This window comes from Sinohyriopsis cumingii, unplaced genomic scaffold (genome assembly GCF_028554795.1).
Source record: "Sinohyriopsis cumingii isolate HCF-2022 unplaced genomic scaffold, ASM2855479v2 utg001673l, whole genome shotgun sequence".
NCBI classification, from domain to species: domain Eukaryota; kingdom Metazoa; phylum Mollusca; class Bivalvia; order Unionida; family Unionidae; genus Sinohyriopsis; species Sinohyriopsis cumingii.
In genome coordinates, this window is record NW_028316034.1 from 453,566 (window position 1) to 471,480 (window position 17,915).

The window sequence follows — 17,915 nt, forward strand, 5'->3', positions numbered from 1 at the left end:
AATATCGCATTCGGTTCCTTTGGTGTTTTATGCCATCCTGAAAGATTGATCGTCTTGTTTTAGCGCCAGATGAAAGTGCATCAATGCAACAATTTTCTTTTTAGTGAAAAATCTTATTTTGAAATGCAAATGCTAATTATGCGCCATTTTTCTTTACAGATGGACGGCCATTACGACTTCATAGATAATGACTCTGACCCTAATCCGCCTTTCAACTATAAGTTAGTATTACTGTTCAACTATTCAACATATGGGGGGGGGAATATGGTGGGGCAGTTGGTAATACATTTATGCTATAGCTGACATATATGTATATATGTATATGTATATATATATATATATATATATATATATATATATATATATATATATATATATATATATATATATATATATATATATATATATATATATATATATATATATATAACTTACTCTAATGCCTTTATCCCTTTCGCTAATTGAGTCACCGATCGATCTGGCCTTTTAAGAATCTTACACAATAGACGAATGTATGAACCTTTTATTATATGCTCATTTTGTCTCCGTTAACTTTACATTGTCAGCGTTGTGCAGTATTTTGCGATACTAAGCACCATGATGTTACATGTGCCTATTAAAATAGTATAGTGTATTAAGAACTACTTTGTAAACAAACTATGTACACTCATGTAGTAAAGGCATTCGGCTTTGGTTGATTAGACTTGTTTGTGAATGAACTAAACAAGCTGTTTCATCCTTTTGAAAGTATAGATGATAAAGTTAACAATGTAGACGAGCTCTCTGAGTCCGAAAGGAAACTTTCAAACAAGCAAACGAATCAACTTGATGTTTGGAATGTCAATTTGTGTTGACAATTAATAATAATAATAAGAAGAAGAAGAAGACTTAACGAATCCTTTGGCTTAATTTCTCGTTGGCTGATAGGGTTTCGACGTTTCTGGAAGAATTCAGTAGTTTCCCATTGGTTAGGTTAGATCACATGAATAGGCAGGTTTGAGGCCACATGAGTAATGTGATCTGTCATATGGGGTCTATTGCAAAATTTAGTCGCAATAGACGGTAAATATTAAGTGAGAGAACTAAGCAATCAGTTTCATTCCGATTTTGGAGTCATTCACATTTCTTGTGCTCCTGTTGTAAGTCTACAGACGTGTTTTGTGTCGTACTTAGAGATTGTTCGAGAGGAAAAACATTTGTTTGGACTGTTCAGTGGAAGAGAAAGTACTCGTTCTTTGACTATAATATTATTCTGGAGCTATTATATATTATTCGAAGGAATTCTGGACAACGCCATCTCGACAACGTCACGGTTCTTGAATGAACAGTACATTTACGGTTTTGAAATTTATTAGGAACTTTTAATTAAAATAGGACTTGGATATAAATTTATAATAATTAGTTTGGATTCACTTCATAATACTCTAAGTTCATCTCATATTTTCTTTAATAACTCTGATGATTAAATTGTTTGTTAAGTTTAACAAAACTTGTTGGTTCTCCTTTTTCTGTTATTTAGTGACCATAAAATCGTAATAATTATACAATGAACGAAATAGTGAATTTTAACACTTATACCAATGTACGAATTTATTAATCTGATAAAATTTCCAGTTTTTATATTATCATCATCTTATTTGCCTTGTAGTCTAAAACGCTCGCCTTAAGCGATCACTGCCATCTCACCTCTGTCCGCGTGGGTTCGAGTCTCGTGCTGAATGTGTGTGTGTGTGTGTGTGTGTGTGTGTGTGTGTTGTGTGTGTGTGTGTGTATGTGATTTGGATTTTTGACGTAGCTTTAACAATGTTTCAGTCATATCGCTACGATGTCTGCAGTGTTGCAGTTTATAGTGATGTCTAGCACTGGGGCATCATGTCGCAGACATGTAGCATGATGGCGAGGCAGCTGTAAGTTCTATTTTTGTAAGTATTTAGTATGACTTGGCCGGGGATCGAACCCACGACCTCCCGGATGTGAGGCGGACGCTTTAACCACTAGGCCACCGGAGCGGTCTGTCAATGTGGGAGTGAGAAAGCTTTTAGTAGCTTCCCGTGGGCCGGTAGTTCTTACCAGGGCTTCTCGGATTCTTCCTTCACCAGATATATTATTCGCCATATATATATATATATATATATATATATATATATATAATCTGACGCTGAGAAATGGCGTTAAATCCAAAAGAACAAAAATGTTGTTTGTGTGAAACATATTGACTCGAATAACAATGGCTAGCGAAGAAAATCTGTTATTATCATCGCATTATTATTATTATTATTATTATTATTATTATTATTAAGGCACGGGACTCAAGTCGCAGGATTCATTGCAGCGGAAAGAGACAACGACATCTGTATTGTAGGTGTGGCATATGGGTCGAAACTTATAGGTATTTTCTTAATCACAAATGATACATTTAAAACTAAATACATTTTCTTAGATGTTAGTATCAGGTTTTATCACACGAATGCTATGTTATTCATACATACATATGTGCATACATGTATACATACATACATACATACATACATACATACATACTTCACTGGACGTGTAAGAACTGAAGCATGCAAAAAGACAAAGGTATTTCAGTTACTCATTGATATCCGAATAATATAGACTCTGAGGTTGGCGAGGCTTCAAGTACAAGTTGTCTTTGTTTTCAGACTGGTACCAAGTCAGTGACATGAGCAAACTTTTTCAAAGGCTCTATCCAAGAAAACTTTTATATGAAATGTGAAAGATTTCCTTAACAAAAACGGCGACGGAAATGTAAAAAATATAAAATGCTTAGGGGCGAAATGCTAACATAAAATGTAAAATCTAGGAGACAAGTTTATGGAACCAGTGAAACATTTTTTTTTTCTGTTCGTTTAAAAATAAACGTGCGTTGTGTGTTATAACACTATCCGAACAATATAGGATTCATCATTTTAACGAAGTTTGAAAACAAAACCAAAAACCACTTCATCATGCATGAAACAGTGACATATATTCTATTTAAACGTGTCTTGACAACCGGACAACACGTCATCATCCTGAGACAATGAGATACTATTCCATTTTAACGTGTCTTGAAAACACGAAAACTCGTCATCATCCTGAGACAATGAGACACTATTCCATTTTAACGTGTCTTGACAACCGGACAACACGTCATCATCCTGAGACAATGAGATACTATTCCATTTTAACGTGTCTCGACAACCGGACAACACATCATCATCCTGAGACAATGAGACACTATTCCATTTTAACGTGTCTTGACAACCGGACGACACGTCATCATCCTGAGACAATGAGATACTATTCCATTTTAATGTCTTGAAAACACGATAACTCTTAATCATACATGAGACAGAGACAAACATCCCACTTAAAAATAAGCAAACAGTTTTAGAATGATTCTTGGGGAGGTTAGTATCTCAACTGCTGATGACTTTTATGTCCCTCATTAGTAAAGTGTAAACTGGAACTCAACCTGAGCAGATTTTGCACACAGAGCTTTGATTGGATACGGTTTCTTGACGCGATGGATCTAAGCGTCACGATAATAATAACAAGAACAACACATCACCCACACACCCCAAAATGTCTGATAGGTTCAGTCCAAAATCAGTTTTGTTATCGGCGACATTATTTTAGAGTCAGTGAGAAAAAACATACAGGAACTAAAGTAAACAAAAGATACGTTTCTGCTTCTTATCGTATGGTTTGGGGCGTTTTTGATTGATATAAAAAATCATCTCTCCAGCACAACTTTTTGGATTTGATGTGCAACGTAATATAAGTTGTTAGTTGCTATAATTTCAGTGTGAAACTGGTCAAGATGAGTGTCATCTTTATTCTTCACATCGGATGGCTTGATATCATAGTTACACAAAATTCAAATTCATTGAAGAAACCGGCTGTTGAACAGAGTAACAAACAACAAAACTAACAATCGAGGAAACAAACACACAAAGAGCGATTCATAAATGTACTTCACGCTAGTTATAATAAATAGGTCTACATGAAAAGAGAAATAAACAATTTAGACACATGACACGTGACATAGCGTTATGAAAATATAATTTTTTTCCCTCTCCGTCTGCTATTTTATTACATATCTGCAGGCAACATACTTGCAATGTAATTAAACGTTTTAATATTCTTGTACTGGTAATATCAATGTGATCATTGACAAATTGAGAAAGGTTGGGTGACAATCTTTCAGGAATTCGGCTTCTCGGCTCCAATTACACAACCGACATCAGCGAAGCGCTGGCATTATCTCACGGATACAACATCACCGACATTTCATCCAATAGCTGGGGACCTCCAGATTCATACGGGTACTTCGCTCCAGGGGCTTTAACTGCGGCAGCCTTTGAACAAGGGGTAACTCAGGTTGGTTAAAGAGAAAGAATTTTAGTGACGTTATTGTGAATCTGACCTGTGCAAATTCTAAGTGGAATATTAACACTTTTGTAGTCTTCAAAATTAATAAAGTAATGGGCAACATCCATGTCATATTTTAATCTAAGTCTGAATACAAAAATTCGAGGAAACGCTTTATAATAATGTACCTTTATCGATGAACATGACGGAATAATAAAAGATTAAAGACTGTGATTTCGGTTTTTTTTGTAGTTGCTCAAATTTAAACAAGGATAGAATCAATTGTGAAATCATACTACGTTAACAAAGCAGCAATTTACCTCAAAATTTCAATAGTTTCCACAAGATTGGCTCAATGGTTACTTGCAAAAATTTCTTCTTTTCTGAAGCGAAAGAGTTTCTTATTAGTTACCTTTATTACAGAACTCTCATGCAATTTTCAGTAATATCCACAACAACAAAACAAACATCCTATTTTCTAATTTTGACGTTTTTACTACTTTCTGAAGACTAATTGCATTTGCAGTAAACAGTAGTAGTCAGCACTTTTGGCTGTAGTGTAGCCAATTTTAATTATTTTTATTATTATTATTCCCAATCAATAGGGCCGAGGAGGAAAAGGTGTAATTTACGTATGGGCGGCTGGCAATGGCGGGACCACAGACAACTGTAATGCAGATGGTTACGCCAATAGTATCTATACCGTGACCATATCCAGTGTTAATAGTCTTGGCCAACCCGCGTGGTACTCCGAAGTATGCGCTCCTACCTTGGCTGTCACTTACAGTGGAGACAAAAATCAAAGATATATGGTATGCTTTGTCAAAGATTCAAAGACTGAACGGTCGAATGCAAATCGGAATCATTAACAATAACATATTTGCAAGAACAGCAAACAGCTGCAAATTTGGTAAAATTAACACATATATGGAGTTCTTAGAATGATTCAGACGTAAAGCATAAAGGGATATAACCTTCCAAATGACATATATTATATTTATAACACTATAACGTTCCAAATGACATATATTAGATTTATAACACTATAGCCTTCCAAATGACATATATTAGATTTATAACACTATAACCTTCCAAATGACATACCAACTCCTCCATAGATCACAATCAGGTTTTCGAAAGAATCATTCATGTCAGTCTGCAATGACAAAACTTATATACATATGGCTACTAGCAGTAGAATCAGGTGAACTTACTGGTGCAATCTTCATTAATTTTAAAAAAGCATTCGATTTGGTTGACCATTCGGTGCTCATTAAAAAACTTTCAGCCAACAAGTTTTCTCCAAACTCAGTTGCCTGGTTCACGTCGTATCTCACAAACAGACACCAGGTTGTTTGCACGGGTAAACATATATCCGAACCTAGTCATGTCTTAAGTGGTGTTCCTCAAGGATCTATATTAGGGCCTCTTCTTTTTCTACTATTTATCAATGACTTAGCCTTGTATCCAGAGCACGCTAACATAGCTCTTTTCGCTGACGATTCGACATTGCATTTATCTGATAAATCTCTAGACTCCATTAAAATCAAACTTCAAATCGACCTCAACAATATATCGGTTTGGTGTCACCAAAACAAAATGCATATTAACATCTCTAAAACGAAATGTATGACAATTGGAACAAGGTAGCGTCTATCTACTAACATGGATTTACTTCTAACTCAAAATGGCTTAGACGTATGTATTGTCAAAAATCAAAAACTTCTTAGTATCTACATTGATCAACACCTCAGCTGGAATGCGCATATCGATCACTTATGTGCAATGGTAGTCAAAAGAACAACTCTACTAAAATTGCTTTCAAAATTTCTACCTCCACAATCACTTGAAATTTATTTTTTGGGTTATATACTACCACTGATAGATTACGGCTGTACCATATGGGGAAACACATCAAATTATAATCTGTCCAGAATTGATAGACTCCAGAAAAGGGCAGCCCGAATAATACTGAAACTTCCTGTTATGACTCCCTCAAATGTTTTGTTTTCACGTCTGAAATGGCTACCTATACAAAAACGTATTCTTTATTTTAAAGGAATCATGACATACAAGTCTTTAAACGGTCTTTTTCCAGATTATATCTCTAACATAATTGAACTAAGATCATCGAATACTGAGCGTAATCTCCGATCGACGACTAACAACGATCTCCAGATTCCTTGGTCGAAAACCAATCACTATAAAAGCTCATTTTCTGTATCAGCACCTACTGTACGGAATTCCTTACCAATGAAGATACGCAATTCAACTTCCTTTGCTTCTTTTAAAATATCATTAAAGAAATTCCTTCTAGACCAGCTGGAATGACATATTAAAAGCTCTGAATAGAAAACTTTAAAATCATATCCATAATTGATATGTATTTGTATGTTTTCCAGTATAGTCACACATAGTCATTCATGTCAAATATGTACGAATGAGTGTGCGACGATACATGGTTATGTGCATGATCTTCTATTTTTATTTTTTGATTACAAAAACTGAGGACCACATGGCAGATGGGTCAGCCATGACCAAATGTGTTATCCTCGTTAAAGATAGTTTATTTTTTATTAGATTTATAACACTATAACCTTCCAAATGACGTATATTAGATTTATAACACTTCATTTTTAGGTTGTTTTATTTACTTGGATAATCCAGTTTTTGCATATTTTCTCTTGGCAAAACATTCATAATTCAGTATTTCACTGTGTACAAACATTTATTTTATTTCCTTTATTGTTAGATACATTAATGGCATCACCCTCTCTAATTTTACATGCCATGAAACAGAGGTGAATTTATGTCAGAAGATATTTATGATATTTTTGCAGTACTTTACGCTAATGATGTCGCTAATTGCACCGATACAGTAAAGCTGTTCAAAACCAAAAAATGTTATCGAACGTTCCTGTGATAAAACTGGTATGGTTGTCAATCTCCATAAAACTAAAATCATTGTTTTCAGAAATGGGGGATATCTCAGGCAAAATGTTGTATGGTTTTTCTAAGAAAATCGAATTGAATGTGCGCCTTATCACAAGCACATGGATCTATTTTTCACCCCAAATTTGGTTTGGACGAAAGCAAAGCAGATACTAGCAGCTACGGCAAAGAAAGCAAATTCAAAGATTTTGAATTAACATAAAGGGTTCGGCTGCTTAGTGTAAAGGACGCATTTAAAATTTTTGATTCGGTAATAAAACCAGTTGCTTACTATGGGTAAAAATGTTGGGGATTTGAACTATGTTGAGATATTGTAACTGTGCCATACAATTTTTGCACGCAGTATTTAGGTGTTTCTAAATCTATCAATAATGCGATTGAGCTAGGAATATGCCCACTTTGTACCTCGTATTTTTTACGATGCATTAAATACTGGTTGAAGGCTGTAAGAATGCCTTCAACTCGATACCCACACCAATGTTATTTAATGTTGAAAATATTAGATGAAACTAACCGTGTCACCTGGGCCACCAAAGTTAAAGACATGTTGTTTCGCTTCGGATTTTGGTATTTTGGGCTAAATCAAGATGTTGTAGACGAAAAACAATTTTTCGCACTATTTTTGCAAAGAATTAAAGATACGGGAGTACAAAACTGGCAAAGTGATATTAATAACTCGCATCAATATATGTATTATAGCATGTATAAAACCGAATTAGGACCGGAAAAATACCTCTCGGTTGGATTATCGTATTTTCTAAGGAGATTACTTGCTAAATGTAGATGCTCAGTGCATACACTGAAAATAGAGACAGGTAGGCATAATATGATTGAGAGAAATAATAGGTATTGTGAACTATGCCGGAAAAATAATGTTTATTTGGTAGAAGATGAATTCCATTTTGTTTGTGTTTGTCAAGCTTACGACCATATAAGAATTACTACAATGAAGTTTATTATCTCTTTCCGTCTGTAGAAATTCTTTTTATCACTAACGAGTCAAAGTAATAAAATAATTATAAGAAATCTTTCATACTACATCATTTCGGCTTTTCGTCAAGACAATCTTAGATAACTCAAACGAATGGTGAATAATATACATAGAGGTAGTAACATCTTTATAAAATAATGTACCGATTATTGGAAATTATGTATGTATACTCATGGCGCACATTATATTTACTTGCATTTTGTAATACAGGCTGGAGGCCTACTGAATTAAGTATATTATTATTTCCATGTCATTTTAATCAGAGATTTAAATAAGAATACGAGCTTAGACACACACACACACACACACACACACACATATATATATATATATATATATATATATATATATATATATATATATATATATATATATATATATATATATATATATATATATATATATATATATATATATATATATATATATATATATATATATATATATATATATATATATATATATATATATATATATATGTGCGTGTGTGTGTGTGTGTTTTAATTTAAAGATAAATGCTTAAATGGAAAACCTCTGGTCATTTAAGTGACATTGGACTTCAAACGTTTATTGAATCACGTCATCATACAGCTGACGTTTCTGCCTTGCTAATTGACTGATACATTCCTTGAAATCGGTCTATATATTCCCGATGAGTTTAATTGAAGTGTCCACTATATACAGGTCACGACATCCAACGGGAATTCTTGTGATAGCAATATCGAAGGGACTTCATTCTCGGCTCCCCAGGCTGCTGGAATGGTGGCTCTAGCCTTACAAGCCAAGTAAGTTTTGTTTTAAAACTCCTCTTCCTTACAGGCAGTATTAAACTGAATCTCTAGCGGTTTCCACGGGTGGTCATCCCTCGTCCCCACGGTGTTGTTTTTTTTTTACTTTTTTATATTTCTTTTAATACAGTCTCATTTAAAATAGCATTAGTTTAGAGCTTAACACTCAGCCCACACCCACCCCACCCCACCACGTAAACAGTGTTGCACTGTGCGGGGGATATGGGGCATAACTGAAAATCCATTACTTGCATCTTCGTCTTCCTGCTATGTCAGCAGAGACAAACTTTGGTTTCAAAGATTCGAAAATGACAGATTTTGAACATTTTAGATATTTAATGTATGGCCCCGCTCAGAAACATAAGAAATAGAGTACAAAATCACACACACACGCACACACACACACACACACACACACACACATAAATGATACTCCTCTTGTACATGGTAACACACACACACGTACAAATGATACTCGTCTTGTACATGGTAACACACACAAACACACACACACACAATAATACTCCTCTTGCACATGGTTGCCCTTTTAACAAATTAAGCTAAAAATATTACGAATATTCACTCTTCGTTTTAGGATATTATTACGGACAGACGAAAATAAGGCATTACAATATCCCAGACCGTACATTATTCAGATAAACATAGCTATTACATACACTTCTTAACAACCCTTTAGTCATAATATTGGCTTCAAATTTACCTAGACTTATTGTGTGATCTACTGTTTTCCTGATCTGGAACTAAAGACATTATTTATAAGCTGTATTAGTCACTAGTAGGTGAAATCTTTTGGAGAATTTCCTTATATTTTGTGCAGTCTGTTTCCTATTCTTATAATAAATACTCCATTTTCAATATTTAACGTAAATGTACTTCTTAATTTTGTATCGATTCTTTACGGGAATATGACACACTATGATGTGATTAATGATGTATTCGATACACTATGATGTAATTAATCAATATATATATATATATATATATATATATATATATATATATATATATATATATATATATATATATATATATATATATATATATATATATATATATATATATATATATACGACACACTATGACAGAATTAATGTATGAATATATACGACACACTGTGACGGGATTAATGTATGAATATATACGACACACTATGACGGGATTAATGTATGAATATATACGACACACTATGACGGGAATAATGTATGATTATATACGATACACTATGACGGGATTAATGTATGATTATATACGACACACTATGACGGGATTAATGTATGATTATATACGACACACTATGACGGGATTAATGTATGATTATATACGACACACTATGACGGGATTAATGTATGAATATATACGATACACTATGACGGGATTAATGTGTGATTATATACGATACACTGTGACGGAATTAATGTATGAATATATACGACACACTGTGACGGGATTAATGTATGAATATATACGACACACTATGACGGGATTAATGTATGAATATATACGACACACTATGACGGGAATAATGTATGATTATATACGATACACTATGACGGGATTAATGTATGATTATATACGATACACTATGACGGGATTAATGTATGATTATATACGACACACTATGACGGGATTAATGTATGATTATATACGACACACTATGACGGGATTAATGTATGATTATATACGACACACTATGACGGGATTAATGTATGATTATATACGACACACTATGACGGGATTAATGTATGATTATATACGACACACTATGACGGGATTAATGTATGAATATATACGATACACTATGACGGTATTAATGTGTGATTATATACGATACACTGTGACGGAATTAATGTATGAATATATACGACACACTGTGACGGGATTAATGTATGAATATATACGACACACTATGACGGGATTAATGTATGAATATATACGACACACTATGACGGGAATAATGTATGATTATATACGATACACTATGACGGGATTAATGTATGATTATATACGATACACTATGACGGGATTAATGTATGATTATATACGACACACTATGACGGGATTAATGTATGATTATATACGACACACTATGACGGGATTAATGTATGATTATATACGACACACTATGACGGGATTAATGTATGAATATATACGATACACTATGACGGGATTAATGTGTGATTATATACGATACACTGTGACGGAATTAATGTATGAATATATACGACACACTGTGACGGGATTAATGTATGAATATATACGACACACTATGACGGGATTAATGTATGAATATATACGACACACTATGACGGGAATAATGTATGATTATATACGATACACTATGACGGGATTAATGTATGATTATATACGATACACTATGACGGGATTAATGTATGATTATATACGACACACTATGACGGGATTAATGTATGATTATATACGACACTCTATGACGGGATTAATGTATGAATATATACGATACACTATGACGGGATTAATGTATGATTATATACGATACACTATGACGGAAATAATGTATGAATATATACGACACACTATGACGGGATTAATGAATAAATATATACGACACACTGTGACGGGATTAATGTATGAATATTTACGACACACTATGACGGGATTAATGTATGATTATATACGATACACAATGACGGAATTAATGTATGAATATATACGACACACTCTGACAGGATTAATGTATGAATATATACGACACACTATGACGGGATTAATGTATAAATATATACGACACACTATGACGGGATTAATGTATGAATATATACGACACACTGTGACGGGATTAATGTATGAATATATACGACACACTGTGACGGGATTAATGTATGAATATATACGACACACTATGACGGGATTAATGTATGAATATATACGAAACACTATGACGGGATTAATGTATGAATATATACGACACACTATGACGGGTTAAATGTATGACTATATACGACACACTATGACGGAATTAATGTATAAATATATACGACACACTGTGACGGGATTAATGTATGAATATATACGACACACTATGACGGGATTAATGTATGAATATATACGACACACTATGACGGGAATAATGTATGATTATATACGATACACTATGACGGGATTAATGTATGATTATATACGACACACTATGACGGGATTAATGTATGATTATATACGACACACTATGACGGGATTAATGTATGATTATATACGACACACTATGACGGGATTAATGTATGAATATATACGATACACTATGACGGGATTAATGTGTGATTATATACGATACACTGTGACGGAATTAATGTATGAATATATACGACACACTGTGACGGGATTAATGTATGAATATATACGACACACTATGACGGGATTAATGTATGAATATATACGACACACTATGACGGGAATAATGTATGATTATATACGATACACTATGACGGGATTAATGTATGATTATATACGATACACTATGACGGGATTAATGTATGATTATATACGACACACTATGACGGGATTAATGTATGATTATATACGACACACTATGACGGGATTAATGTATGATTATATACGACACACTATGACGGGATTAATGTATGATTATATACGACACACTATGACGGGATTAATGTATGATTATATACGACACACTATGACGGGATTAATGTATGAATATATACGATACACTATGACGGGATTAATGTGTGATTATATACGATACACTGTGACGGAATTAATGTATGAATATATACGACACACTGTGACGGGATTAATGTATGAATATATACGACACACTATGACGGGATTAATGTATGAATATATACGACACACTATGACGGGAATAATGTATGATTATATACGATACACTATGACGGGATTAATGTATGATTATATACGATACACTATGACGGGATTAATGTATGATTATATACGACACACTATGACGGGATTAATGTATGATTATATACGACACACTATGACGGGATTAATGTATGATTATATACGACACACTATGACGGGATTAATGTATGAATATATACGATACACTATGACGGGATTAATGTGTGATTATATACGATACACTGTGACGGAATTAATGTATGAATATATACGACACACTGTGACGGGATTAATGTATGAATATATACGACACACTATGACGGGATTAATGTATGAATATATACGACACACTATGACGGGAATAATGTATGATTATATACGATACACTATGACGGGATTAATGTATGATTATATACGATACACTATGACGGGATTAATGTATGATTATATACGACACACTATGACGGGATTAATGTATGATTATATACGACACTCTATGACGGGATTAATGTATGAATATATACGATACACTATGACGGGATTAATGTATGATTATATACGATACACTATGACGGAAATAATGTATGAATATATACGACACACTATGACGGGATTAATGAATAAATATATACGACACACTGTGACGGGATTAATGTATGAATATTTACGACACACTATGACGGGATTAATGTATGATTATATACGATACACAATGACGGAATTAATGTATGAATATATACGACACACTCTGACAGGATTAATGTATGAATATATACGACACACTATGACGGGATTAATGTATAAATATATACGACACACTATGACGGGATTAATGTATGAATATATACGACACACTGTGACGGGATTAATGTATGAATATATACGACACACTGTGACGGGATTAATGTATGAATATATACGACACACTATGACGGGATTAATGTATGAATATATACGAAACACTATGACGGGATTAATGTATGAATATATACGACACACTATGACGGGTTAAATGTATGACTATATACGACACACTATGACGGAATTAATGTATAAATATATACGACACACTGTGACGGGATTAATGTATGAATATATACGACACACTATGACGGGATTAATGTATGAATATATACGACACACTATAACAGGATTAATGTATGAATATATACGACACACTGTGACGGGATTAATGTATGAATATATACGAGACACTATGACGGGTTAAATGTATGACTATATACGACACACTATGACGGGATTAATATGTGAATATATACGACACACTATGACGGGATTAATGTGTGAATATATACGACACACTATGACGGGATTAATGTATGAATAGATACGACACACTATGACGGGATTAATGTATGAATATATACGACACACTATGACGGGATTAATGTATGAATATATACGACACACTGTGACGGGATTAATGTATGAATAGATACGACACACTGTGACGGGATTAATGTATGAATAGATACGACACACTGTGACGGGATTAATGTATGAATAGATACGACACACTTTTGACGGGATTAATGTGTGAATATATACGACACACTGTGACGGGATTAATGGATGAATATATACGACACACTGTAACGGGATTAATGTATGAATGTATACGAAACACTATGAAGTGCCTTGTAAACAGAAATACACGGTAAAATATAAAAGTGACCTGATGAATAGATTTATACGATACCTTGTGACGCAACTAATGATGAGAAATGTACAAAATCATCAGTTGAACATTTATTGCCGGTACGGTCATACCGCAAAGACGGGGTCGTGGGAGTGAAGAGGGTCAGACTGTCATACTGCAAAGACGGGGTCGTGAGAGTGAAGAGGGTCAGTAGTAGTGAATGGGGTCACTTTAGCGACAATGGGAATTAGCATTAAAAACCACCCTGGGTCACTTTGGCGACAATGGAAATTTAACATTAACCACCCTGGGTCACTTTGGCGACAATGGAAATTTAACATGGGCAAAAAACCCTGGGTAAGGTTAGCGACAATGGGAGTTTAACATGGGGAATAGAGTTTGGGTCTGTCTAGGGACAAGGGGAATTGAACATGGGGAATAGAGTTTGGGTCTGTCTAGGGACAAGGGGAATTGAACATGGGAATAGAGTTTGGGCTTGTCTAGGGACAATGGGAATTGAACATGGGAACAGAGTTTGGGTTTGTCTAGGGACAAGGGGAATTGAACATGTTAGGAAAAAAAACTACTTTAGGGACAAGGGGAATTGAACATGGGATTTTCTTTAAAAAAATTTTTAAAAAAAGGGTAGGCAATGGAAAGTCAGTCTCTTTTCGAGAAATGTGGGTGGCCCTGAAAAGGGCCTTTGGGTTTCTTCTTCTTCTTCTTCTAACTCCTTAACTTCTTTATCCATCCTCTTATTTTTTCCATCATTCCTTTCTTCTTCTTCTTTTCTGTTTCTGGTATCCAGTCCGTGTGACCCATGGCTCGGAACTTCTGTTGGATTTTTATCCAGTTAGCGTTCAGTTTCTCTAGTTCTTCCTTTTTCTTTCTATTTTCTTCTTCTTTTCTATCTTTCGCCCACCTGTCCTTTATTTTCTCCACTTCTTCATCTATCATCTTTCTCATCTTTTCTTCCCCTTTTATCAATCTTTCAACACTCCTTTTGACAAAGGGCCACTCTGACCTTTTTTCTATCTCTTCCAAAAACCTTCTTACTTCTTCTACCTTCTCCAGGGCCTCTTTTAATGTTCCCACTCTGACATAAGGGGGATTTATTAGCCCTCTTAGTCTCTTCACTTCTTCTTCAATTAATCCTTCTATCATCTCCCTGGCTAATTTTAGTTCGTTCACATAGTGCACACTGGTTCTTAACCTCCAACCTCTTTCAATCCTTTCAACTCCATATTCACCACCCACCATCCAAAAATAAACATGCCTTAAATCATTGAACAGTTGGGACACTTCCATCTTCTTTTTTTTATTCTTTGTAGAATGGTTTGAACATCAAACCTTGTGGGTTCTTATACGAAAAGCGCGGACGTGATGGAAAACATCCTCCTACTTTCTCATTTCATATAATATACTATCCACATAAGTGAAGCAACATTTAACAAACCCATAATCTACTATCCACACAATCGTACGTGAGCGGTTACAAAACCCAAACTATACTCTCCACATACGCTAAGAAACAATAAACAAATCCATAATCTACTATCCACACAATCGTACGTGAACGGTTACAAAACCCAAACTATACTTTCCACATACGCTAAGAAACAATAAACAAATCCACAATCTACTATCCACACAATCGTACGTGAACGGTTACAAAACCCAAACTATACTTTCCACATACGCTAAGAAACAATAAACAAACCCATAATCTACTATTCACACAAACTTACGTGAGCGCTTACAAACACAAAAACACAAACACAAACACAAACACATACACTCACACTATGAAAAAAGAGTCAGTGTTTATGTTCACACTACTCTACCTACACACATTGGCAAATCGATTGTTATTTCTTTTCTAGAGTATTGGGTAGCCCTGAAAAGGGCTGTTGGTTTTTAACTCCAGATGCACCTATCTAATGCTGGCACCTTCCTGGCCTGGCGCCACACACACATCTTCTTCCCCAGTCTCTTTTCACTCTTTTTTGGGGGAGAGCAGAGGCGGGATATGTGGCTTCAGAATCCCAATTTTCTGTCTCTGGGATTCTGAAATTTCTTCTCTCCTTTTCCTCCTCTTCTTTTTTTCTTCTTTCCTCCTCCTCTCTCATCATTCCCTCTTCGACAATGGCCTCCGCGGCCAGTTCATTCAACAGGCGCCTGGCATATTCCAGGTGCATCTGGAGTTCTAGCAGTTTCACAATTCTGGTATTCATTCTCTTCATCAATCAACAAGGGTAGCTAGACTGCCCAGCGAGTTTCAATTTATACTGAAAGCGCGGACGTGAAGGAAAACATCCCCCAAAACATAAAATTGATCTTACCTAGATCATGACCAAAACAACGCGTGGACCTAAAAGAAACACTCACTCACTTTTTTTATACTACCCATTACTATTCTAAAAAAATTTCATTAGTCACTTCAATATACTATCCACATACGCAAAGCAATCCAATCAAACCCCCAAATCTAATCTACCCACACCTCAAACAGCCAAAAACATGATCTTAATCTACTATCCACACCAACGTACGTGAGCACTTACAAACACACAATCCTATACACAAACACATACCCTCTCACTATAAAAAAAAGAGTCAGTGTTTATATTCACACTACTCTACCTACACACATTGGCAAATCGATTGTTATTTCTTTTCTAGAGTATTGGGGTAGCCCTGAAAAGGGCTGTTGTTTTTTTTTTGTTGTTTGCTATGGCAATCTTTTAGTTTCTAAGAATGCGACGTCCTTTGAGGATAGACTTTCTGACGATAGGTCTGCTTCTTCGGAAAGAGAAGAAGAACTCTTTGGTGTCGATACGACAATCAACAAAGCCTCTGTCAGGTTCAGGTTCCTGCTGCTGCTGCTGCTGCTGCTGTTGTTGTTGTTGCTGTTGCTGCTGTCTCTGAAGTCTGTACTTCTCTGTCCATTCTTCTTTCTCCCTGTTCACTTCTTCTCTGAAGAGCTCTTCTATCAGGTCTTCAGTGACTTTTAACATTCTCACATTCTCTATCTCTTCAGCTTTTGGTATCAGACTGTGTCTGACCCTATGCAAATTCACGTAGGCTTCGTTTAGCTTAGCTAGTTTGGAGTACATTTTCGTAGGAGGATGAGTCGACAATGGATGGTTAGACTGTAAACTACCCCGGTTCTTAAAGTCAAAGCGCGGACGTGAAGGAAAACATCCCTCCACGGTTTTCGAGCCGCAACGCTCAATGAGTGTCATGAGAGAGATAGTAAGAAGTC

At 34.9% G+C, this 17,915-nt stretch overlaps 1 protein-coding gene across 2 annotated transcripts in view; it reads left to right on the plus strand.

Annotated features, from left to right (window-relative positions):
- The window catches only part of LOC149771765 (furin-like protease kpc-1), a 77,244-nt gene that overhangs the window by 11,973 nt on the left and 47,356 nt on the right, over window positions 1–17,915 (plus strand). For both annotated transcript variants that reach the window (XM_089948159.1, XM_089948160.1), the window contains 5 exons: window positions 160–221; window positions 2,301–2,389; window positions 4,217–4,389; window positions 4,986–5,192; window positions 9,008–9,108. In XM_089948159.1, coding sequence (XP_089804285.1) covers window positions 160–221; window positions 2,301–2,389; window positions 4,217–4,389; window positions 4,986–5,192; window positions 9,008–9,108 — 632 coding nt within the window. The remainder of the gene's footprint in view (window positions 1–159; window positions 222–2,300; window positions 2,390–4,216; window positions 4,390–4,985; window positions 5,193–9,007; window positions 9,109–17,915) is intronic.